General features: G+C 40.2%; 2 protein-coding genes across 7 annotated transcripts; one reads left to right on the top strand and one right to left on the bottom strand.

The window, feature by feature from the left end:
* Positions 1–469: 469 nt before the first annotated feature.
* On the bottom strand, positions 470–6,618 carry LOC134869951 (LIM/homeobox protein Lhx8). 6 transcript variants are annotated; one of them, XM_063891927.1, is made up of 8 exons: positions 6,429–6,618; positions 4,860–4,985; positions 4,615–4,736; positions 3,778–3,998; positions 2,995–3,098; positions 2,493–2,588; positions 1,385–1,574; positions 470–618 (listed from the first exon to the last, which is right to left on the bottom strand). In XM_063891927.1, exons 1-8 carry the CDS (start codon positions 6,507–6,509, stop codon positions 542–544), a joined length of 1,017 nt encoding a protein of 338 aa, XP_063747997.1. In that variant the 5' UTR covers positions 6,510–6,618; the 3' UTR covers positions 470–541. The 6 variants fall into 6 exon arrangements, with proteins under 6 accessions (XP_063747997.1, XP_063747998.1, XP_063747994.1 ...); XM_063891928.1 differs by lacking the exon at positions 6,429–6,618 and adding an exon at positions 5,715–6,413; XM_063891924.1 differs by adding an exon at positions 5,715–5,867 and having other exon boundaries at positions 505–1,574; positions 6,429–6,562.
* A 5,792-nt stretch (positions 6,619–12,410) lies between these two features.
* Positions 12,411–26,962, top strand: erich3 (glutamate-rich 3). The gene is given in 15 exon segments (XM_063891929.1): positions 12,411–13,143; positions 14,917–15,010; positions 15,441–15,566; positions 15,677–15,748; positions 15,941–16,069; positions 17,786–17,944; positions 18,232–18,441; positions 19,032–19,212; positions 19,578–19,764; positions 20,185–20,414; positions 20,525–20,671; positions 21,007–21,363; positions 22,380–22,517; positions 22,614–23,014; positions 23,017–26,962. Coding segments are annotated over 15 exon segments (5,409 nt in total). The 5' UTR covers positions 12,411–13,123; the 3' UTR covers positions 25,975–26,962.
* The last annotated feature ends 78 nt before the right edge of the window (positions 26,963–27,040 follow it).

Below are 27,040 nucleotides of genomic sequence, written 5' to 3'. Positions count from 1 at the left end.
AATTGCAATATTCAAACACAACTATACAAACGATTTCAAGTTCACCTTCATAATGATTTGCCATATTGGGTCAGGGTGGCTTCCACTTAAGAGTAGCACGGTCAGACTGTCACCAACTACACAAACAGATCATTTGATGATGTCATATCATATGCCACAATCCACGGAGGTACACAGAAACCTTTTCATCTCCACGTGATACAGTACAAATAAATTATAGTCAACCGTATTAACACCGTGACAAAAGTGTTTTCAAAGAATGTCGACATGTAATAACTCACTGGCAGTTCAAGGAAACAAGTTTCATGGTTCACTTAAAATTAAACTATATTTACCATGGAGATCTGAATACGGCAGGTAGTGACAGAGTGTGTGTGTGTGTGTGTGTGTGTGTGTGTGTGTGTGTGTGTGTGTGTGTGTGTGTGTGTGTGTGTGTGTGTGTGTGTGTGTGTGTGTGTGTGTGTGTGTGTGTGTGTGTGTGTGTGTGTGTGTGTGTGTGTGTGTGTGTGTGTGTGTGTGTGTGTGTGCGTGCGTGAGCAGCTCAGGCGTGAGACACAGGCAGGGAGGTCATGGCGTGGGCTGGCAGCAGCGGTTGAAACATTGATGGAGGGGAGTGTACTGCGGGCACACAGAGAGCACTGCAGTCATTATAAATATAAGCTTATATTGAACTAAATATTAAGACATTAGTAAAAGCTTGAGCGTCATCATTAAGCTTCTTTTGTCTAAGGTCAAAAGTTTGACTGAAGATTACAAAAAATGTCAATCCTGAGATCTGATTCCCGGGCACACAATAGTTGTTGTGACTTTCCGTGAAATACGAAAAATGACAAATGTATATTTGAAGAAACAGCAACAGTGGATTGTTGAAATCTATTAAATAACAGCTGGTTTCATTTCATGAGCAGTGATGGTAACTGTGACCTGTGTACGTAGTAATTATGTATGACCTTTATTATTCATCCTTCCAAATATTATTTTGGACAATTCTGACTATTTACTAATGCCAAAGTTAATTAACAAATCTTTGAAATGTATTTATTTTCAATGTACATCTTGTATCTTGTATGTAGATTTTTAAATATAACATCAAATCATTAACAAATTAACTAAACTTGTATTTTTCTTTGGCTAGAGGTGATGTAAACCACTCACTCCTTTTTAGGAAATTGCCAAAAGTTCAATCACTAATGCGGATAAAGAAGTTGACAATGGGCCACCTTTTCAAGTGCCTGTTGACAGATAAAGACTTTAATAAAGACCTCAATAAAGCAGATCAATATAATATTTCAAATGTTAAAATAGGAGTTTGACATGTAGTTCTTTATAGTCAGCAGTGAACCACAGTACAGGGAGTTAACGTCATGAAAAGGCTGGTGCTCACTGTCTATGAAGGAGTGTAGTGCAGAGAGCATTGACCCCTCCGTGCCTCCGTAGGCCGTGTACTGCAGCTCCTCTGGGGTGGGGGTGGGCTGCGAGAGGCGGCTGGACTGCAGGGAGTTCATGGGGGTGCTGGAGCTGTGGTTGGGGCTCACGTGCTTCTTGTGGCGGGCTCGGCAGTTCTGGAACCAGACCTGTTAGTTAACGGGACAAACACTTTTGGTGGAGACTGATTTTCATAAACACAACAAAGAATCGACCGTTGTCACAAAACACATGAACCAAAACACACACAAGATTAACGCTGTGAGTAATTCTGTTAGCTTGTGAACTGCAGGTCTTTATCTCTCTGCCAATAAATCCCAGACAGTGGAGGAGTCACTTCTGCACCTGGTGAGTAAAACCAGTATGTCTCCATCAACTTTTATTAGCAATCAAAGTTGGTTCAAATTCACACAGCCATCGGTCTGAAGCTGTGTGACTGGAAACCAGGCTGAGCTTTCTCGTGAATAACAAAATATAAAAAATAATCCACATTCTGATTCTTGCTTACATGATATACCTTATGACAGAAGTGGAAAACACCTACGAATATTTAATTCAATGAATGTTTCTAAGTGTAATTTTACGGTATTCTTATTCTTATGCTGTTTTGTTCTTCTCCACAACATTTCAGAGGTTTAAACATAGCACCTTGTTCTCCATTACATTTAACATGCCAAGTGTAGCTATACTTCATACTTTGTTAATTAATATTTGACATATGATCATCTTATGAATAAAATGTGCTTTTAAGGATTCAACTTTGCAGCAGAACATCGTTTTTGAACCAACTTTATATTAAAAAACCCCTCATTCAATTTGGAGAAAGCCTGGCAAATGAAGGTAAACCTTAATCTATAGGCTTTTCCCCTTTTCTTTATTCTGCTATTTAATATAATGTTACACAACAGGTAATATTAAGTAGATTTAATGGTAGAATAAACAGGTTTATTTAGGTTTTAACATGTTTCACTAGCAGAATGTTTGACTTGTTGCTTCTCTCCATGGAGTAGGATCATATTGCAAATTCCAGCTTTCTTTCCCCCCCTCCTGCGACGCTCCTCACTGACCTGTATGACTCTCCGGCTGAGACCCGTCTGCTCCGCCAGCTTCTGCAGCGTCTGTGCGTCTGGATTGTTGTCCTGGGCAAACTGGCCCTGCATCACCTGCATGTTCACAGGCAAAGAGAAACAGTTAAATAACACACACAGATTTGCTTTGTTGTGGTGTGAGGAAATGCATTTTTAAGAGCTGTGTAGAGATTTGACCCACATTTGGTGTGTCACTAAATCAGGGTTTTAGGAGACAGGAATAGAATTCTACAGAATAATGAGAATTGAAAATGCTTCCAAATGAGGGTTAGACATTGAATTCTAGTTTCCTGAACTCAACATAATGCTTTAATTAACAAAATAATGTATTATTATAAAGAAAGTAAAGACCATGTGTAGTTTATCAGAATGTACATTTTCCTGTGGGTTCATTTTTAGGCCAATAATTATTATTATTTCAGAGCAGAATTGCATAATCATTATTTATCTATGTGTGTGAAAAGTGAGGATGGAGGCTTACCTGCAGCTGGTCGGCGGTGAAGCTGGTGCGCGCTCTCTTGGAGGGTTTGGGCTGGTTAATCTCCTGCTCAGTGGGCACAGCCCCCTCCATGTTGACACTGTTTCCTGCAACAAGAGCACATGTCATATTATAACATCTGGAAATAATATATCATAGAATATAAATTATTTCTTTCTTTGAAATCAAGTGTTTTCAGTAGGGCAGGTCTTTACTGAAGAACAGAATTGTGTTGACTAATTGGTTAATTGATTTAATCAAAGATAGGTTTTTCTTTACAAAATATCATGAAACAAGAAACACTTTAACAAGGGATGTGCTCGTGCAGTAAATGTCTTTGAAAGCTGTTCAGCATAAAAAAGCATTTAGAAAAAATGGACCGATCAATTATGGAATTATAATACAGCCCTAAATGTAAACTTGTTAAATAAAAAGAGCAACTTCTAAAACCCAGTCATTAAAAACGATTCACTTCCATTTAAATAAGTATTCTTTGGACATGAAGTTGTTGTATTCTAAAATTATGCCTTTTTTTCATTCAGTTACATACATTGTATTTGCATCTTTAAAATGCATATTCAACATCCTTTTATGTGGCGTAGGGAAAAAAAATGACTGATTATTTTTTCAATAATAAAATAGCACAAGCGGAGAAAATGTGTCTTTTTCTGACGACATAAAGTAACGTCTTGGACTGTAAATTATGCTATGCCTCTAGCATATGTTAAAGACTCAAAGTCAAAATAAGATAACGATCGAGTCTCCCTTGCCCCACTGCCGGCTCACCCTTCTCCACCGCCCGCTTCAGGTTATCCAGCATGCAGTCGTAGTGCACCCTGCAGAGAACCTTCTCCTCCACCAGAGCGAACTCCTCCCCGGTGGACAGCTGCCTCTTGCAGGAGAAGCAGGCGAAGCAGGCCAGGTGGTAGACGTTCCCCTTGGCCCGGCGGACCCAGTCTGTGGAGTGGATATTCCGGCCGCAGCACGCGCACCACGTCCCGTATCTTCTGCAGGGGGAGGTCACGGTGAGCACGTGAGACACCCAAATACTGTCTGTAGCGGCCTGAGGCGTCAACACTGAAGCGTTTTTCGAGTGTTTTTTGCATATAAAGTGTGATTGCTAGTTTCTTACTTAATATACGTTAGAGAGATTTTTAGAATTGAAAAAATGGTGTCAGAATTATTGTTTAGCCTGGACAAATGCAGAAAACTGCCATAAATAGGTGAAATGCTGAGATAAATAGGCCCACTTAGTTTTAAATAATAAAAAAGTGATTCAGATTTACTCTTTGGTCTCCTTTTTTATATATTTGTCACGAATTAGTTTACAAAATGATCAAATATTACTAAAGTTAAGCTCCAACTAGCTATCTTAAATTTAAAACAATGTGATGAGTTTAAGTACGTCAAGTGTTTTTGTGAAGTTAACCGACTGTACAGAAAAATTGGTTAAATAAATATCAAGTCCAAAGTAGTGTGCAGTATCAAGTTTTATTATTATTTAGTTGCTTATATTCTTCATTCTACAATATAGGTATTCTTATTGTTAAGTGGTTAATATTTATATATTTCGTTTCGGTAGCTTCGATTTTGAGCAGCAGGAGTAAAAGTGGATGGCAGTACCTGAAGTAATCCAGTTTACAGAACACTTCTTTTTCTTTGATGTAACAGCTCGTGTGGCTGCCAAGTGAAGTTTGGCACACGCTGCACGAGAGACAGCGCACATGCCAGCACAAGTCGTTAACCTACCGCATGGACAGGAGAAATTGGCATAAATTAATCGTGCCACTTGTTTACGCATGAGTTCTAAAAAACACAGAAATCCAAACGCATCAAAAAGTTAAAATAAAAACTCCTCTTTTTTTTACCTTTAATAAATATTTATCCACAATTTCCTCGTTGCAGCTCGCGCACACAGCTCTCCCTAACAGAGGTGCAGATGCCATGGCCTGCAGCGACGACGCGTCCTCATCCAAAACTTCCACCGGCGCGCCCTGCGGGGAACACACTGCGGTTTAACATGACGCACAGCCCAGCCCAGCCTCCAGCGGGCTGCGCAACATGTTACAACTCAGAGCACCCGTTTACTGTCACTAACCTCATCACTGTAAACCAAATAATCATTATAATAACCATTCTCTGATCCTAGTTTTACTGACTCGACTTTAAATAGGCTCAACTCATTTGGTCTCGTTTCAATATCTTTAAAAGTAGAGAATAATTACATTTGGATTAGATGGATAAGATTAGGTGATGTAAGATTTGATATATAATTTAGTGATCCCAAATTGTTTGTAACAGCAGCATGTGAGTTAAGAATATCATACAATTTAAATAACTATTGACATCAAATATATCCATATCCACAATAATAAGTTATGTACAGTACAAAAAAAATACAACTATACAGAATAAGATAGAATAGATTGACCTATACTAAGAGAAATACAAACAAAGGATACTGCAAGTTTCCAAATATTTACGGAATAAAATTAGCATCCATAATAATTTACTAAATCATATAATTGTTCTTATTAACTACATTATAATTTAGAAATAGCAACAAGTTAAATCATCTTAAAGGCTCATTTGAAGAAGGCTTGCAGAGCAGAAATATTCAACATATTTGACCCACAATGTGGAGTATTTAAAACTGTATCCGTCAAAAATCGATCTGTTTTTTGAGGATAAATCAAGTTTCAGCTAATGCAGTGATTTCCTACCATAATGTCTCTCCTGTCCTCAGTGCATTTGCCTAGCAGCTCTTGGTCTCCTCTGCAGTCCTCACACATGACGGAAGTTAAAGTCTGCAGCTCTGTCCCGCTGCAGCTGCCTGAAATGCCCCCTGCTCCTTCCCATAAATATCATGCCTTTCACTTTTCACCATGACAACGCCGGCGATTACCAAAATGACATTTAAAAGAGAAGGATAGTCATTACGAACATAAACAGACAACACTCGAGCTAATGCTTATCCTATGTGCATTATGTTCTTCAGATCTGCATTTGTGATTCAGCCGGTGCTCGTTGGCTGTGGGTTAAACACCGCAACACACCAATTTCACGTGTCAATCAAAGGCACAACAAAAAACAGCAGGGAAAGGCGGATTGATTTTTTTAATAACAGCAATTAAAAGGCTATGTTCGCCACAAACGGTGAAGCAAAAGGTGAAGAGGTCTCATTAACTACTTGAGTTTTTAATTGCAGAATTCAGGGAGGGGTAATTTTCTTCGACATTTCTTCAAATTGTGAAAATACTGAGCTGTCAGCGTGTGGAAGGCCGGCTTTAAGGACAGACTGAAGCCCACTTTGATTTAATTGGTAAAGCAATTTCAACTAATATTTAATCCCCGGTACGGTCTAGGCTACACACTGACTCACACCTCGACCTGCTGATAGGAAATATAGCCGCCTGAGTTTAATTGGCATTACTCACCTCATCGTTGGACAACACAGATCCGTTTTCAGTCTCGTTCACAACGCAGCACTCTACTTTTACTTCACTTTTCCAGCGCATGTCTGTTTCCAGAAGTGAAGGTTCCCAGTTTCAGAGTAAAAGTGTTGTTATTCTTTCTTTCTCCTCCAGGATTCCTCCGTGGCTCTGTCTCCAGAGGGCGGATCATAATTCATATTTCCCTGTCCTCTGTGACCGCGCCTCCCTCAGGAAATAGAGTCTGGTTTAATCTTGAGTTTTGAGGAATAGAAAAATACAAAGTCTGTAAAAATATTTATAGATCTTTTTTTTAAATTCCATTTTAAGCTTGCATTGAATACAAAACTAAACTAAAATATATAAGATTAAGAAAATGTGCATGTTAAAAATCAATAGGTTATAATTAACATTTACATAATTTATTGTCATGCATGCAACATCAGACCGAACTTGTAACATATATATTTGATTAAAATTTCCTTTACCTCCTGAATTAACTTTAACCACATGCAGGCAGCATAATTAATTGTAACAGTAGCTACAGTGGTGAAAGTATACCACTGTTTACTCAAGTAGGCTAGGTCTACTCTAGTTAATAGGTACTTGCACTTTACTTTTTTTCTTTTAACTAACAGATTTAGTCACTTTTTACCTTGAGATCTTAAATAGAGAAACAAGGCGTGATTATCTAAAAAATATAATGCATTTTCATAGATTCATCTACACCACAGTACACCACAACCAGTTTCAGCTGCATCATTGTACCTGCAAGTAGTATAACAAATAATAATATCAAACTCTTAAACAAGTCTTTCATCAAAAAAAAGTACATTTTCAAAAAAATCTAATAGATAGGAATACTATAGACCCGCCATATTGATCAACATGCGGGCGGTTTGTTGAAGGATGCAAGTCTGCCAATTTGCGTTGAATGACCTCCACCCTACTTACATGTTATATATTTAATTTATGGTATACGGTTACAGGGACCGTGGCTAAATGAACCTTTTGACCAATTGAACTGGACTGTGACCTCTTAAAACAACGCAATGTCAAATGGTAACTCACTCTTCTGTCTTTTGTTCAACCCCTCATATTATTTTAGGGAAGAGAGAAACAGTTTACCATTATTCATAAAACCGAAAAAATGCTTTATTATTATAACATTTAAAAAAAGAAGATACTTTTCTGCTTTTCTATTCAATGTGTAAACCCAAACTGTAGCAATGCGACTTTAAATATTGGTCTATTTGGCAGCTACTTTTATTTTACCTTGCTGTGGTCTACTGTAACCCAAACACTGAGGAGCTAAAGCCAATGACAAATAAACACAGGGGTTAAGTGTTCTTGAGTAAATGTACTTAAGTACTTTTCACCACTGCTCCTAAGCCCTCTATAAGTGATTTAGCATCTTCAGTGGCATCACAAGATAGAAAATTATGCCGCCCACCTGCTTAAAGTCAGTATGCAAATCATGTCAACTGCATATCTACATTCAAGCAGTGACTGGTGACACTATGCATTCTGTTAGAGGCATGCAGATACTTTACAAGGATTGCCAGGAGTCTCATATGGGAATGCTTAAGGTTACTTGTAAGAAAGCACACACTTGCTTACTTTCCCTTACTCTTTCAACCCAGTCACTCACGCAATCCCAGCCATCATCACCTCACACACACACAACCACACACACAGAAACAGCAGAAGGATATTTTCTATCCTGGTCTGTTTTGATGGGATAACAGTCCGAACCTGCAGCGGCATGAGTCGGCCTCCGTATCGCACCATCGCAGAGGGATAAAGGAGTTAGCGTGCCTCCATCGAGATGTATCCTGTTCCACCCGGTGGAGATGAATGCTCTTTATCAGATTACGCATCTCAAACATCACATAGCGGGGCAGACAGCTCACTGAAGCACCCTGTGAGGCAAACACTACCCCTCAATCCCTTACACTGCGTAAAAATCAAAGATACAACAACATAAATAAATAAAGGAGAAGCTTTATTGTGACCTCTGTGATTAGTTCAAATGAAGAAGACAAAGGTGTCAGCAACACAGTGTTACTGGAAAATTATACCTACCTGGAGAGCGTTTTATCTCAAAAATGACTAATCCTTTCTCAGACATGAACGTCCTGAACGCACCATCTGCAGAATACCTGATAGGACCACAGATACTCGAGTGTAACAGTTGCATGTTTGAATTTTCCACTCTGCATGGCTCACTACCTAAATTTTTTGCCTGATGTAGACCAGACAACAACAATGTCTTATCTGTCAACATACTTAAAACTTGTTCTGCTGCTCTACTGTTTTACATCTGTGTGTGGCTGCAGCTGTATACACAACATGATCTATTAATACTCCATTAAAAGGTATGACAGGCAGGCAGTGATTATGATGGCATGCCAGACAATGGTAATGAAGTATTATTGGTTAAAAATATGCCGTCTGGGAGTGATACGACTAAGATCATACAGTTGCCGTGTGATACATTTAACAAAAGCCACTTCATTATAGGAATGTGTTCTATGGAGATGATTTTAGGAATGATGTTAGGGTTGATTCTTAACCCTATTGTTCATTTCAGGGTTCTGGAATTCCTTAAAATCATCATTCATTTTGTTCCATCAGTTTAGTATTTCATGACCTTTCTTCGTGTGATATGAATTGCCATTAAGCATCTTTTTAAACTGACATTTATCAGAGTTTTGCTACAGAAAAGGACCTGCCGGACATTTCCTAAGTATAATTCACCCCGAACACCAGTCAAATATGTATGTTAGGTAGAATAGTGTACATTTATTTGTCCATAAAAGCCTATTTGGCAACCTGAATATAATTTAAAATGTATACGATTCCCCCCATTTCATGTAACATGATCATTTCGGTGAATCCCCAAAATAGGAACTTAAGACAGTATCAACACAGCAAATAACACAAGTGCTTAGATAAAGAACATAAATAGAAGGTAAATAAATTAGAAAGTGAGCCCCATGTTTGCCATATAGCAGAATCCCTCTCTCTAACCCATTTAGAAAGGATGATTCCTGGAAATATTTAACTTTTTTATTGTGATAAAGAGTTTTTCCTTGCAAAGGTTACATTTAAAAGGATACAAAGCCAAATGCAGGAAGAACAAGGAATGTGTGAGAGAAGCAGTGAACGTTTGGCCCTGGTGATTCTCTGAGAAAATCTCCTAATTTGCTACTTCCACATGGACCTTTGCTTTCTCTGAGGCTGCACCTACTCATTTATTTCATTGAAATCAGTCAGAATTGGGGTGGTTTACAATTGACACAACGAGTTTGGCATGACCTTTTCTCCTTGCTGTAAATGGGTACTCATCGAATCTGAAGGGGGAGGTTGGGGTGCTGGAGGAGGGCTGGGGGCGGTGGAGGAGGAGGGTGGGTGGGAGTTGCGTTGGCTGGGGGCCGACGGGGGATTGGGTGGAAATCACAGCAGTAAAAATGGCAGTGCAGTGAAAGAGGGGCCTGATTGCATTGGGACAGCATGTGAGAGGGAGCAGCATGCTCAGCCCAATCAGAGCCACATAAGGAAAAAGTGCTCTTATCAACCAGTAATGGCCCACTTGACAATCACACAGGCACAAAACTGCTCTATTTAACGCTGATTGCAAAAACTGCTGCCCCCCCATCTCAGAGCCGCATGACTCCCCGACATCTCCTACCACCTCCGAGCTTACAGCCAAGACCCTTTCCTGAATGGAATTTATAATCACCCCTCCTCCATTTCTACGCTAATTGTTATTTTAAGACTGAGGTTGTGTATTAGGTGTTTAGTGCTGGGAAAATGTCTGCCTTGATTACTGTGTTTATTGCCAGTATTGGAGGTCTATCCGTCTGAATTCCACCTGCTTGACAGGTACTGAATGTTGATATACCTGGGTTCATGTCCGCTGCTTAGTGTGAGGCAGAGCTGCCGCAGAGCACATCTGCACATGCGAAGGTTAGAAGTGTTGAAGCTCTGCGAAGCATCTTATATTGAGTGTTAACATAAAGTACTCCAACATGCATCCTATGTTTTAATCTCTAATTCAATAAGACGGACAAATAAGTTGTATAAGTCGACCAAGTTCCATGTTTTTTAGAGAAATATTTATCACAGTTTAGTATTATCATTAAAACGTACCCAGCCTTAAAATCAGAGTATTATCATCGATGCAATAATGTGCTCATCACTTGATTCAGCTGTTAAAGGAGGAGGGATTTTTAAAAATGTTATTGTTATATATGTTACCGGGTATGGATTTCACCAAGGCATCAAATAATTGTCTTTATTTATATTGAGTATTGTTCATTTTCATTTCCAAAGAAACTGATGTTATCAAATACATGTGATGGAGTATAATTTGCGTCTCTGAAACGTAGTTGAGTAGAAGATTAGATTAGAATGAAATTAAATACTTCAGTAAATCAAAAGTACCACTTAAGTACAGTACTTGAGGAAATGTACTTGTAAAAAACAAAGGTAAGATATTAACGGTTTATTTTAACATGTACTGATGTTATCATTATGTGAGTCTTGGCAGTACATCAACCTGCAGCCACCTGCTCCTATCTTTACTCATAGAATACTACGTATAACAGAAGAATTGGCAGTAGAAGTAGAAGAACCAGTAGTCGTAGTTCCAGTCTCTCATCAACTCTTTTCTACCTTTCACACACCACACTCGCTCTTCTCCTGTTTTCCTCTGGATTTTGCAGCCTGGTTGTCTCAAACATCCACAGGTGTGTGTTGGCGTCCTGTTGTGAAACAAGAGGAAAGCCGAGCGATGCAGAGATGCTGGTGAGTAAAAATGACCGACAAACCTTAGTCTGGGTCCACAACGCAGAAATGGCCCAGTGAAAAGACAACAAAGAAGCAAGGAAATAATATACTGTACATTACACTTCTGCACATAAGCTCTTTAGCTGGAAGGTAAGTGCTGCTTATATTTGTTTTATTTTTGATCTAGTGTTTGAATGATTGGAATGATATGTTGATTAAGCCCAAAATATTAGAGTCACATTAACGTGTCAATGCTGACGCTTTTGAACCAACCAAGCATTTCTTTCGTGTTGTTTCCACCTGGACAGCAGAAACCCTTAGTTTGAGCTCCAGTATAAGGCTCTACTCTTCCGGAGAAACCACTGACTTCCCTGTAAGTTCATGTAATATATACACATGTATCTGTAGCTCCTGTCTACTAAAAGACACAAGCTGTTTCCTGACAATTCATCATTCATCCTTAAGTGGTGAGACTCTTAACCTTTGTCCCACACTGAGACAGAAACATGGCTCCTCTCACTGGTCAGCTCTGGAACTGACAAACACTTCAATTGATTTGGAAAATGAGGAGATTATGCCACAAAATTCATAGTCTAGCTCTGACTTGATGTGATACTTCAAAACAATATCGAGCCAGTGAGACACCAGAAGACAGAGAGCAGAAGCAAACCCACCTGACTTACAGCACATGCTTCATGACTATTTTAGATAATCAGATTCAGGCTGTTCATGATTATTTAATGTATGAGTTAATATAATGAACTTCACGTGCCAATAATGCTGTTTAATGGTGAAATTAATTCTCAACATTTCCACTAGATGGCCACAGAGGACCTGCAGCTTTAGGTGTCCTGGTGAACTGATTATATTTCACGAGATGAGAACTGTATGTATACTGAGATATACAACGGATTATACATCACATTTCATAAGTTTCAAATCAGAGGTTTGAGCAGTGATCTGATATAATTCAGTGAAAGCAAAAAATAATAATGCATACATTTTTTAATTCATCTTTTTTTTTATGCAGTCCTTTTTTAAGACCATTTTATTTCATATAGTGATGATATGGCTACGACTTCTCAATGAGTATACTACCTTATACATACAGTTTACCAAAATGAAGAGACACACACACACACACACACACACACACACACACACACACACACACACACACACACACACACACACACACACACACACACACACACACACACACACACACACACACACACACACACACACACACACACACGCTATTGGGATTGCGCATTAATCAGCACTTCTATGCACGTCACTCGCCATAACAGATCTCTAAGGATATGATCAATGTTCTGCCTGCTTTCATTTTGCCATATCCAAACGTTTGTCGTCTCTCCATTAATGCAAACAAATCATTGTATGCAACTAAAACCTTTTTTAAAATATAATAATAATAATAAATGTACTAATTCATTTAAATAAATACATTGATCATTTAAAAATAAATAGGAATACATAAATAAAATAAATATACAATTTACTGTGTATCAAAATCAATCAAAAAAGTTGCACCATAAATTTGAAGTTTATTTCTCATGTTCAGAATACTTTTAAATCAACTCTTGGTGAATGTGTAGATTACATGCATGGGTAATAGTTTCTGGTTGCGGGACTCTGTCAGTGGATCCTCATTGGCGGCAGCACTGTCATGTGACGTCCCATAGCAACCATGATAGCAACCGCTGAGTGTCACAGTTCCGCTCTGAGTGCAGACCGACTCCTCTGAAATAAAACAGCGGCTCTTTAGAACACTTCTGCCGGCTTAATTTTACTCAACGCCGCCCTTACAGTGAAGGGAACGGCCTCTTTTATCTAAATTACAATTGTGGGAGGGTTTTTAAAAGAAGGCGAGCTGAAAAACCATGAGTCACCTCAACCCAGGGTAAGTGTGCAATTTACTGTTTTATATCAAACATTAGGGAGCAGCATGTTTGTGTAACTTTCAAACCCTTGTTATATTTACCTCAAATAATCCAATTCAATTATTAATAAAAATATGTGAAGAAATTCAAATATCCAGCACTATAGTCATTAAAGAGGCAGAATGAAATACTTTTAATTGACTCAAATGATGCTAATGCTACCCTACTGTTTAACATGGTCACAAACCACACTAGGCTACGAGTGACATATTTAGAAACACGCTACTACTTTTAGTTAAGACCAATATACTTTTAGACTAGGCTCTTTGGCGCTTTTAAGTCCACTAAAAGCTAATAAATCATAAGAACATTCAATAGCAGTTGTATCAAAGTGCTTAACTGAACAACAAATGACATTGAACACAACTTAAAAAGAAAAGGAGAAACATTAGCAACAATGATAGAGGGATTACAAGATCCTTCTGTCAAATACGTATGGAAATGTACTGTTACCATCAGTGTAATGTAGATAAGTAGCTTACATTTACTCAAGAGGATACCTCTAAAACATTGAGGTACTTGTTTTTAGTAGGCATTATTCTACTCCGCTAACATCAACAGTAAACAAAAACATATTATTGATATTTACATTTTTTTTGACAGCTAAAGTTACTTCACAGATCATGTATACAATATTTGTAAAGCTATATGCATCATGCATTGTTATGGATTAACTATGGATTAACTGGAATTGCAACTTTAGTAAAAATAAATGCACTGATAGGGCCGATGTGCTAAAGCTTGAGTATATTTTTATTGCGGTTTTCTAATTGTATTGGAGTAATTTTCTACTGTAGTATTTTTATTTTACTTAAATTACTTGAATACTAATTTTTATTTTAATCCAGGCTTTTTTTTTTCATTACTTTAGACTTATCAAAGGATTAATGGGTCAGAGAAATTTGTGTAAATAATGACCTGTGAGAGTTCAACCACAATGTTTAGCTTCAAAGTGAAATCTGGAGCAGAGTCTGAACAGCACCAGAAACAAACACGCCAGGTGCACAAAGAGGAGGCAGACGGGGTTAAGTGTACCGTCCCCTCTAATTCCTGTCTGTAATCAGACACCGGTAACAGACCCTATAGTGAGATCCTGTTGTCTCGTACACAAATGCTGGAGGAAATCAAATCTGTGTTGGAAAAAACACTTTCAGTCCGGACGGGCTGACAAGAAACAACCAACAAACAAACAAGCATGGTGTTGTGCCCCACTAAATAATTTGATTGGGACTCTGGTTTTCTGTTAACAGTAATCAAGATCTCTAGTGGAAGACAACACTCAGGGTCCTAAGAGACCTCCACTGGCTTCCTGTCTCTCTGTTAATTAACTTAAAAACTGGTCTTGACTTACAAACTAATCCCCAACAAGGCCCCAGATGATCTACCTTAGCCTCCCTACTCTCCATCCCATAGTCTTTGCAACCTCTGGGACAGAGTTTTTTCCAGAGCACCTCTGAGGCTCTGGACCTCTATGCCCCAAGATAAAAGAGACTCAGCGTCTCTCAATTCCCCAATCCTGCCCAACACTCAATCTCTTCTGCTTTCTCTGAGCTCCCCCTGCCTCCGTGTGACTGAAGCTTGTCCAAACTTTTTTGTCGTTTGTCCCCCCACGGCTCCCTAGCAAAGATCCACTTAAAGTTCTACAAAAGTGATTACAAATTAAATGTGTTATCAGTTGATTTGTTTGGGATTAATTGAATGAGTGTTTTTTTTTTTTGCTGTCGTTTCTGTAGACTTATTTCGGCATACAACAGTCTCACAGATAGACATCTGGCGGGATACTTCAGCAACACTCGGATCAGGAGACACCTGCAGAGAGCAGGACTGGTACGTCAACAGGTTGATGATGGTGATGGTGATACTTCTGAGAGCTACAGATTTGAGGTTTACCATACTGTCTATATTATCACTTGCGGATGCATTGAGGGGGTTTTATATGGTAATCATATTTTATATCCGGCAGATTTAAAGTAGCATAAAAACAAAACCAAACAACCAACTGTCATTATATTCTGGTACACATTTCTTCTTGAAGCCTGAAGTATATGATATCGCCTTTTCAAACCAAGCCCTCAAACATGAGAACACTTTTTTTAGGCGCAATTTTTATGACTTAAAGTCAGAAACTAAGTAAAATGTTTCATGTTCAGAGCCTTTAAAGATATGTCTGCCTTAAATGTCAACTCTTGGTGACCTCAGTTAAACAACAATGTCTTTTAAAACCTAAACCGTTGGCTGAACTTATCGTTGTTTTCAGATCACACGGAGTGGGCGCATTGTCCCAGACAAGGAGTACAGACACAAGCTGATCCAGAGAGCGCACCAGAGACACATCCGAGAATGCCTGGCCCAGGCCATCTTCCACAAGGTGCTGGAGATGGAGGTGGGAGGAACACACTTCATCAGAGACAAAACTGTATAAACAATCAGCTAATCTGTGCTTATCCTTGAATAATAACCCATTCAAATTTGTTCTGTGCCCCTCCCAAACAGCGTGTCCATCAAATAGAGATCAAAAGGAAACTGGAGGAGTTTGCAAGGAGGGAAAGGGTGCATAAGATCAAAGTACATCATTCACATTCAACCCCACTTTGCTTCCCGATTTCGTATTATTTTGAATAATATGAAACCAAAAAGCTTTATTAGCATGTACTTTTATTTATAAATAGCAGTATGCAAATATGTCTCAATATAAAACACACCTGTATGGCCACACAAAGAATGGCAATAATATTAATGAATGGTCTTTTTTGGAAGGTGGATCGCTCTAAAAGGTATGAAGAAGACATAATCCGTATCCTGTCTCCACGCCCTCCCACCGGTGCCCGAGGCATCCGGAAACAGCACTCTGGTCCAGAGGGGGAGCACTCTGAATCCTCTGATTCTGTGAGTCAAAACATCCATCTCAGTGCACCGGTAGATTGTAGCATCCAAGTCATATCTGTGTAACCTGTGAAAGCTGCAGGCTCCCCTAAGGCCAATCAGGACCAATTTAAATCACTGTTACATGTTTTTATTCAAGGGCCTTTTTTAATTTTGACCTTTATTAAAGCATCTCCATCATGCAGAAATGGTTAAATAACACAACATGGTCTCTGAGATATTATGTCTGAGTTTAAAACCTCCATATTCATTCAAAGACCTTTATTACGCCAATCAGATGAATCCTTATAGGTCAATCACATCCGTGTTTTACAAGAGGAAAACACAAGGTTTGATTTGAATTGTAGTGCACTTATTATAATGATCTTTTCTTGTCTGAAAAGCCAGAATAATAATGCATCCTCCCATTGGACAGCCTCTAGCACAGTTAGCCTGGCTCTGTCTGAGTTTAGTTTTGACACCATATTGCAACATCCCTCGAGCTAAAAAGCCCACATTTTTTTCTGATAAACAAAAATGTAGTTTTTAATCACTCCAAATCAGGCACAGTTGAGTGGTTTCTATGTCCAAGGAATTATTTCTGGCAAAGAATGTCTGTCGGTTAAGAAAATGACTATCTGTTCATGCTGATAGCTGGTATGTTTAAAGAGCTGCTGTGTGTGCAGACAGTTTGAAGGGAAGCAGAGGGGTTTGAAGTGTTATCTTTGAAATTTAAGAAGTCACAGACGTTGATGCCAGAGTAAATAGAGCTGGTAATCCGGCCCTTGATCTCTGTGTTTACATTTTGAAATCCCAGTATTAAGTGTGCAAACATGGCACACTTCAGCAAGTACTGGCGTGTTTGCAATACAGCCACAGTGCAATGTTGGCGGGAAATGTCGAAGCATCATTTGTATCTGCACACTCTTGCACATTTTCATGAATTGATTAAAGGAGTTCACTATTTTGAAAAGTAACGGGACATTTCTTTATAAGCATAGAAATAAGTGTATGCAATATAAGATAAACTAAAGAGCAGATTACGTCAAATGAATATACCACAACAAGGTGTAACATTATATTGCAGCATGCAAAGGTGGTGTGCAAAACCCAGTAACTGCCCACCTACGCACAATGGAGAATTATGTATTGTATAAAAAATAAAGGAAAATATACAGATGTATTTTAAATGAGGAATATCAAATGTAGAATAACAAAACAACTGTTCCTCCAGTTACGCTTGCCTCCAACACGCACCATACATTCACAAATAAGCTGCATTTAACATCAGGCGTTGAAAAACCTTGTGAAATGATGTCCAAAACAGGTGCTCTTAGGCGGGTGACATTGTTTTCAAGAATGAACCCTTTAATCTCAATCTATTTTTGAGAAAATTGACAGATACTATGTCATAAAGCAGCATTATTCCTTCCATTATGCAGGCCTCAAACATGGGATGCTCTTTGCTGTGTGTCTTTAATTTATATTATTAGTTTTACTGAAGCCCAGCAAATCCTACATAAATATCACAGGACTTTCCTGAATGCACGGCCTTCTATCCACCGTAAATTACATTTACACTGTACTTAATAGGTGTGTGTGTGTGTGTGTGTGTGTGTGTGTGTGTGTGTGTGTGTGTGTGTGTGTGTGTGTGTGTGTGTGTGTGTGTGTGTGTGTGTGTGTGTGTGTGTGTGTGTGTGTGTGTGTGTGTGTGTGTGTGTGTGTGTGTCGGTGCTGCAGCCGGGCTCGTCTCGACCCAACACGGCTCCGGGCAAGTTGCAGCGGCCGGTGCGTCTGAAGCCGATCCACAGCAACAGCACCACAGCCTCGCTCAGACGCAGCTCCCCTTACAGGCTGCTGGAGTCGTCCAATGAGAACGAACAGACGCTCAACAGCACTGTGAGACCGCGACACATGAGACCCTTTCATCCATTCACCCATTCATCTGCCTTCCTGCATAGAGAGTCTTCCTGTCTGAACAAAATCATATTCTAGATCAATTTGACCTATCTTTGGAGAGTAGTAGCAGGACTTTTGCCGTTGTTTACCAAACACAGTGTGAACGTAGCTTATGATCGTTGTAAGTGGACAAACTCCTCTCTATTAAACCTTCGCTTTTTCAAGCACATACACAGACATTGCTCTGCTGCAACAAACACACTGAATCCTTTCTACTCCTCTCCCAGATGGAGAAGGAGTCCCGGAGACATCGGACCACATCCGAGGCCCCCCGTGGCATCTCACCCTACTGCCTCCCTGTCATCAACAACTTCGTCACCCCGGTGCCTCCCGCCACCAAGAGGAAAGAGAGGGGGGTGAAGGTCTCTGCCAGCGGCACGCTCAGAGGCCGCAGACTGCGTCCCACCACCTCCTCCAGCGGGGCTGACATCAACGAGGTCTTTGTCTCTCGTTGAGTTTTTCCCGGCAACAACACCTTCCACAACAAACTAACGGCCCCTTTGGATTAATTAGCTTTTTGCAGGACCTAGCCGTTGGCTCGGTTTTATATTTAGGATTTATTTGTCCGTTTTTATTTTTAAGAAATTCAATATAAAACAGCATCGGGGAACTTGAAGTTGTTCTTTTCCTTCATCTGTAGGCAAAGACTATTGTTAAGACAGTGGTGACAGTATGAATGCAAAAAATTGAATTATTAAAAATCAAAGGTCATAATTTAACAACATAAGGAATCTCTTAGTGACTTAAATGTATAGAATTGTCTACTGAGTACATTTTAAGGTTTAGGTCATACTAAAATAAATCAAGACGAAATATCAGATGTCCGACAACATGAATTAGTCGGTCATAATTTAAATAATTTGCTTTTTATTCATCAATATATAGAGTACATTTCCTCTAGATCTACATAACCATTACTTGTAAAGATAAGTCATATCACATTTTGGATAAATAAATAAAAATAATGTCGTAAACACAATTAAATGGATATAAAACTGATCCCAACCTGCCCTTTTCTCCCATCCAGGACCCCCCCGTGCTGAGGAGCTCTGTGCTCCAGAGCAGAGTGTGTGTGAACATGATGTACTTTGGCAAAACGGTGCATCTCTCTCATGACCTGACCGACATGAGGGACGAGGTCAAGGTGTTTCAGCAGCACTGTGGAGGAGAGAACCTGTGTGTGTACAAGGGCAAGCTACAAGAGGGAGGTCAGTGTGTGTGTGTGTGTGTGTGTGTGTGTGTGTGTGTGTGTGTGTGTGTGTGTGTGTGTGTGTGTGTGTGTGTGTGTGTGTGTGTGTGTGTGTGTGTGTGTGTGTGTGTGTGTGTGTGTGTGTGTGTGTGTGTGTGTGTGTGTGTGTACAACAACCTTTAGGCAAACAGACTAACTCTATTATGGGGTCTGCGACTCCGTGGAATAACTTTGAATGTATTGTTTCTGTATCTTTAACTTGGTTGAGTATCCTTACTCACTGACTTTAAGATGTGTTTTGGTTGTTTCTGCATCAACAGATTTGATTATTTTCATGTTGAAAAGGCTCCTTCCTCTCATCCCCATGCTCAATCTCTCCCTCAGAGACTTTCCAGTTAATTTCAAGGCGGCACAGAGGTTTCCCCTTCAGCTTGACCTTCTTCCTGAACGGGCTGCAGGTGGAGCGGCTGAGCTCCTGCTGCGAGTTCAAACACAGGAAGGGCTCCAGACTCGGTGGCAGGCACGGACATTTTGGCTTCTGCGGCGTGGAGGGGGCCTCTCCCTGCTACAAGTAGGGTCTCTTTTTCAATAGGCACACTGTGTTTTAAAGGGAAATCCACTAGCCGTTTATGCCCCTTTTCTAGTCTTTGTGCTAAGCTATGCTAACCATCAATACTCTCTGTTAAAAACTGATGAAACGAGTATGGAAGAGGATGCTTGTAGAAAAAGACTCTAAGAAAAGATTGTCTGCTACCTGCAAAGCATCAGTAAGCACCTAGCTAGCGGACATATAGTAGCATTTACCAGCTAAACAGACAGATATTAACCTCAATTGTCGTTGAATATTGAAAACAGAGCCAACCTGAATGCTCTTTGCCTCCAATTGTCAGATGGCCAGACTGTTTCCTTAAAACTCTTTAATAAACTTTCAAAATACCAACTTAATCCTCTCAACTGAGTTGGTACAGTTTATCATGGTCATTTTTTAAAGGTGCATCATAGCAATGGGACTGGACAAAAAGCCCACTCCTCCACCAAAGAGAGTCAACGATGATGGAGTAAGAGAGGAGTCAGGGTCCAGTCCAAAGGAGACTCCTGTAATGGAGACAGAGAGGACTGCAGACAATGATGCATCCCAGACAGAGTGTGAAACCAGCCGACCTCAGGACATGGAGACTGAGGTCAAAGAGGAAACAGCAGCGGATGGCAAAGTCAGAGACGGTATGGATGAAACTGAGAACCAAAAACATGTGGAACAAATACTTTTGACAGAATTTTCATATATTTTCTGTAAGTGTATCTCAATTATTTTCTGCTCCCGTCCTCTTCAGATTATGAGGAAGACTTTGAAGCAGACGACGAGGGCCCTGTAGAAGATGCTGAAGTAAAAGTGAAGAAATCCCCCTCTCCATCTCAAGAAACTGAACCTCAGACTAAAGAGGGAGACGCCTCTGAGACTGAGGACGACGAGAAGGAAGGTGGGTGAAACATCCATGTTCAAACATCTTTTAAGTGCTGCATGAAAAGAAAAGTAACAGAGTAAAGCGATACTTCACCACGCATTATTGACTATAAAACAAAATCAGTCCGTATCTCTTAGAGGAGAACACATACTTCTGGTAACATATAGAGCCTAGATTTAGATTCAATGCTGAGCTTATAAACCGAATGTACAAATGTCATCTATAAACAAGAGTATTTCCCTATTTGGAGAACAACTGCTACTTCTATGTATTTCCAGAATAAATTAGAAGTTTAGTTAGTCTTTTTTTTGCTGTCAAATAATATTTAATGCTTCTTCTTTGTTGCACAGAGGATATAAAGTCTGCTTCAGGCTCCAGCTCCTCGGACAGTGAGCGGGAGGAGAGTGATGCTGAGGTCACCAAAGAGGACGAAAAAGCAGAGCAACCTAAAGAGGTGGACCAGGAGGAAACTGCTGTTCCACCAGAAGAGGAACAAGAAGAGCCACATCCAGAAGAAGCCACAGAGGCCAAGCCTGCTGCGCCTAAAGACTCAGACATACAGGACAGTGCGGGGGACAGCACTGAGATAGAGGTGTGTGAAACCAGTGTCCCCTCGGAAGAGAATAAACAAAGTGAAGAAATCTCAGCAGAAAGAAACGTGGAGGAAACGGTAGATGAGAGTAAACCAGAGCAGGAGCAGGAGAGGGGTGAGTGTGAACCAACAACTCTGGAGTGAGGGATTGGACCAGTCCATCTTTTATGGAGGTTTTTCCACTATTATCTCAACTAGTCATTCCTGTATAACTCTATTGACAGCCAAATAACTATCACAGTTTTGTTATTGTGTGATATTAAAAGGAACATTAGGACACTGTTGTAAAATGAGATGGTGGAAAAATGACTTTGCTTACTTCCTTTTGTTTCTGCGTTTTTTTTTTGTGATTTTCTGTATGTTTTTAATGTCAGTTTTATTCTAAATGTTTGGTTGCTGTGCTTTTACTTTTTTTAAATCCCTCTGGATTTTTTTTTTAACGTTTTAGAAAGCTTTCTCTAACTTGTGTGCTTTTGTAGATTTGGTTCAAGCTTAAATGATGTGGCATAAATAAATTAATATACAGTATATAGCTTAAAAAAAACAAAGGTAGGACTCTGTGGGGGGTGAACATGCAATCAGAGAAGCAGGTGCAAGCTGCCACTGATGGAAAAACACATACATTTAATATTGCACACACCTCAGGTCCCCGTGTTTTAAAATGTGCAGCTGCATAGAGTGCCCAAACAAATCTATTTCTGCCTTACTAGCAGCATTCTTTATGGTAATGTCTGTAAATATCCAACTCGTATGTAAATATAGTGTTAATGAAAACTGAATTGTAGGTTTTCTCGACCAAAGTGTGCTCCATAAGTGCAATCACATCCTAAAATGTACATACAAATGGTTTAAAAACAGATATTGTAAGTCCGTTCTGGTTGTGTATTAAATGTTTGTGTTGTTGTTTTTTCCTGTGCATGTTCAATATTATTTTGCATGTTGTGTTTTACACCTGGAAAGATTAAAGACATTCTTGTGTTATTGGCTATATGTGTATTCATTTGCTTATTTCTCTTAATGCATTTGCATTTTTCAAAGACTTATTTATTCTTTACCTTATAACATTCAGACATTCTTCGTCACCATGAACTTATATAACTGCGTGTGCCATGTCTCTTTTTCTCTCCCAAGCTAAATCTGTGCAGGAGAAGTTGGCAGAAGCCATCCTGAAGGAGTCCCACTGCAGCTCCGAGCCAGAACTGAGCGACACCAGCACCGAGGAGGAGGAGGAGGAGTCCTCAATAAACGGCCCTGAACAGGACAGCAAGGGTACCAGATCTTCACTTTCATGCAAAAAGTCAGTCACTATTTCACTTTTGTTGTAAAATAAATATGTTCTAAACCAATTCTCCATTATCTTTGCAGATGAAGGGAAATCTTTGACATTTACAGAAGAGAAACAGGCCGTTGTAGAGGAGAAGAAATGTGAGGAAGAGGTTGTTGTTGAAGCGGTAGAAGTAGAGGAGACATCTGAACCAAAAGAACAAGAAGTGGAAACTGAACAGGAACCCCACGACAACAAAGATGTTCCTAAAGATGTCAAAACCGAAGAGGAAGATGAAAAGTCTGCCTCGGAAGAGGACATAAACACAGAGAATGATAAATCAGAGGAGGCAGAAGTTGCAGGTCTGGATCCTGTTTCTGAAGAGGAAACGGCTGAGGAAGACAAGACTTCAGAACCTCAAGAAGATGCATCAGCTGAATCAACTAATGAGGAGGCTCTGGAGAAACACAGGAAAACGAGGAGGAAAATGAAATGGAGGTTGACATGCAGCCCGATGAGACAGGACACGGGGCAAAAAGCAGCGAAGAGGATGAGTCATCGGTATCAGAGCCAAATAAAAACCCTGATGAGACGGCAGCGCCTGGTGATGCAGAGGCGGAGGCGGTGACAGCGAGCGAGACAAAGGAGATGAAAGCAGAGCCCTCAGAGGAGCGAGAGGCCCTCGGCTGTGAAGAGGCACCTGTAACCCACACAGAGACGAGGCAGCAGGGAGACAGCGAGGACGCAGGGACTGAAGTCACAGCGGAGAACTCAAGCAGCTCCATGGAGGGGAGCGGAGACACCACAGTGGAAAAAACAGCAAATATAAGAGAGGACGATGTGAAAGATGAAAGCTGTAAAGATTATATTAAAGAGGAAGAAGTGTCGGCAGGAGATGAGAATAAGGATGGCTTTGAACAAGAAGGAGGTGATCAAGAAGGAGAGAAGATAGAAAAAGTGGTGGAAATAGATGATAAAGTAGAAGAGGAAGAAAAGCAAACACATCTAGATGAGATAACAGAAGAGGAAAATAAGGAGGAAAGTGAAAAGAATGATACAGATAAGAAAGCAGAAGAGGAGAATGATGAGAGTAAGATGGAAGGAAGGATAGAAAGCATGGAAATTATTTCAGAGCAGACTGAAGTTGACTCAAAGGCAAATGAAGAACAGGCTGAGAAATCCCACAGTGAAGAAGATGAAGTTGCAAACAAAGAGAGAGCAGATGAACTAGAAAAGACAGAGAAAGACAAAGACAGTGAGAGTGTGAAGAATAAAAAGGATGAGGAAGAATCAGAGGAAAAGGGAGCTGAAACTAATGAGAGTGAAAAGATAAACACAGCTGCTGATGAGGAAAAGGATGATGGAGCAGAAAAGGAAGAGAAAAATGAGAATGAGGACAAATCAGAAATGGATAAAGATGAGGAAGAATCTGAAGAGAAAAAAGATGAAACTGATAAGACTCCAGACAGAGAAGAACTTCCAGAGACTGCAGAAGAAGAGAAAATGTCTGAGATCATGGAGGAATCTGAGAAAAGTGCAGGTGCAGACTTGGATAAAGATAATGCAAAGGTATCAGGTGATAATATTGTTGAGTCAGAGAATGTTGAAGGGAGTGAGGCAGAACACGTGGCACAGGGGACTGAAACGGCTGAAGAGACGCCAGAGAAGGCAACGGAGGCTGAGGAGGTTAAAAAAGAAACTGAAGAAGGAACTGACAGCAGGGAAAAGGGAGAAGTTGATGTTGAAAATGGGGAGATTTCTACGAGAGATGAGAAGAAAACTCAGGAGGATGAAGGAGAGGTTCAAACTGAGGGCGGAAATGACGTGAAAACGGCAGAAAATACGGAAGAGGAGACAAAAACAGAGGAGCCCACAGAGGGAGAGAGCACGGAGGTAAAGGAAGTAACTGCAAAGTCTGAAGATCACGCTGAAAAACCTGAAGTCGACGAGGCTCCTGACACGGAAGTGCCACAAACTCAGAGTAAGGCAGCAGAAAAGCAAGAGGAATTCACCAAAAACGACTCAGAACTGGAGACATCTGCTACGGAAATAAAAGAGGACTCTAAATCAGACGAGAGAAAGGACAGTGAGGAATCAAAACAAGATGAAAATGGAAACATATCTGAGCCTGACAGTGAAAACAGAGATTCAGATTTGATGAAGAAGAGCGATAAGAGTCATGTCAGTGAGGTGGGGGTTGCTTCTTCAGGTGACCAGGCACAATCTCCAACACCTAAAGCTGTGGATTTAGATACAGCTCAGACGTTAGATGAGTCCACTGCAAGCCCTAACAAACACACTGAAGAGAACCCTGCTGATCACTCTGCAACTGACGGAGAAAATGAAGCGGACACGGAGGAGGCGAGCAAGGCCTCGGAGGAAGGAGCGAGTGTGCTGCTCCAACCTCAAACACAGGCGCCGACACAAAACAAAGACAACACAGAGGAGAGCGTGGCAGGAGTTAAAGAAACTCCAGAGGTACTAACGAGAGAAAACAACACAGAAATGGTCACAAACTGGGTAACCAAGCATCAAACATCCAAGTTTTTTGAGACGTTTGTTGAACCTTTAGAATACTTGAAGGAATCGACAGACGGTCAACTCAACGCTAATGAAGAAGAAACAAAATCTACAGAGAAGATAGGATCAGAGAGTCCACTTATGCTGGCAGAGATATCTCAAAGTGCAGAAGAAGAGCAAATGCCAAAAGATGTAAACGAGGAAAGGGATCAAATTAAAGAGGAACCTCAATCTTCCGCTCACTCTGTTGGAGAACAGCGTGAGACAGACTCTCAGCAGCTGGAGGAGACTGAAGTAAAGGACTGGATACCTGCAAAAGCAGAGAGTGATAAGGAGTCTGTGAAAGAGCAAGATATGAGGTCAGAGGAACAAAAGGGAAGAAGGCCATCTCTTGATAAAGTGCATGAGGGTTTAACGCAGGATCACACTGAGCATGATGTGTCTAAGACTGAAGTGGAAAGCATATCAGGTACTCAGCATTCAATAACCAGCGGCAGACCTGAGAGTGAGGAGAAGACTAGTCCAGACTCAAATGAAAAACAAATTGAAGAGGAAAAATATCTACTACCTTCATCCAAAATAGAAGAGCAACCTCGGCGTTCAACAGGTCCAGAAGAGCTCTCCGCATCTAAAGCCAATGAACCAAAAGAGACAGAAGAAACTCCGGAAACAAGTGGACAAAGTCGAGAAGTTACAGAAATAACCCATTTCACAACGTCCAAGTCTGACGATGGAAGTCAGGAGGAGTTCCGACAGAAAGACATTGACCCCAAACCGCCAGGCGGCAGCATCAACGGAGACCGACGAGACGCGCCGATGATCGAGGACATCAAACACACGCTGAGTAAAGACAGACTCAGCACTTTCTCAGTGGACGAAACCATGTTCAGTAGAAGCTCATATCCTCTGCTGACCGCTGCGAGGACAGAGAGCGGACATTAGAGCGTCACCAAGGTGAAGTGAGGCTTTACTCGTTTGATCTTAGTTTAAAGGAGGACTTCGACAATCAGATTAGCTTTATTTAGCTGGTTTTGGAGTATACATTTAAAAAAGAACGACTGTCCACTTTACTTAAACTGGAAGTCAGGTATTGGATGGCAGTCTGAAAAACACTACATGTATATCATTTTTATACCCTTTAGACTTGTTTATTATAAAATGGTTAGTTAGCTATGTATTAATAAAGGTTGTTTAACAATCAGAGTGCCTTGGAAGCTTTTTAGATTGCCAACAAATACCATTGACTTCCATTAAAAGTATTTTATCTGTGTGTTTTTTACCCTATCCTTGAAGAACACTTGTTTTTTATTTCAACACCCAAGTTTCTTTACAAAGTGCAGCACTCTTTATGTTTTCCCGCAAGATGCTTTTGCCAGAGGCCCTCAAGTGTCTCGTGGCTTTTATGTTTACATTACAAAGGCTTCTTCAACAGTCTTCATCCCTCAGTACCCAAAAAGAAGACGCTGCATAAGGAGTTTTGACTGCTGCATGAAATGTTTACAATAGAGCAGCTCTTCCTATTGTTGCTCACAAAGAGGCGGAGTATCAAGTGCAGCTGCTATCACTTATTACCCGTAAACAGATACTCTTCCACTCATGACTGAATAATTGATCCTTGTTGATCTCCCACAGCTTAGTTTGTCCCAGCTACGCTTTACATTTCCACTGATGTTACAGTACCGTAGAGGTCTGTAATCGCACTGTGTTTTACTGCTTAAACATGTAGAATTGTTACAATGAGATCCAGACAACCGGGTCAACGGGAATGCTAATCTAAGCTAGCAAGATAGCTCACCTACGATTAAAACAGTGGTAACGTTGTGAATGTCAAATATAGCGGCTCTGAGTGGTGTCATTCGAGCTGCTAACACTACCTCTTATTTAAATAGAAATATATTTATTTATATTGCCTTTTCATCAGATTCCTATGGCTAGCGTGGGTTTGTGAGGCTTCTGGTTTCTGATTGATATCTGTCAGTGAACGGAGGCTTGAATAAAAACTGCTTGA

Source organism: Eleginops maclovinus, chromosome 9, assembly GCF_036324505.1.
Source record: "Eleginops maclovinus isolate JMC-PN-2008 ecotype Puerto Natales chromosome 9, JC_Emac_rtc_rv5, whole genome shotgun sequence".
Classification (NCBI taxonomy): domain Eukaryota; kingdom Metazoa; phylum Chordata; class Actinopteri; order Perciformes; family Eleginopidae; genus Eleginops; species Eleginops maclovinus.
Note: the sequence above shows the minus strand (reverse complement) of the source record. Positions and strands in the feature narration are given on the sequence as shown.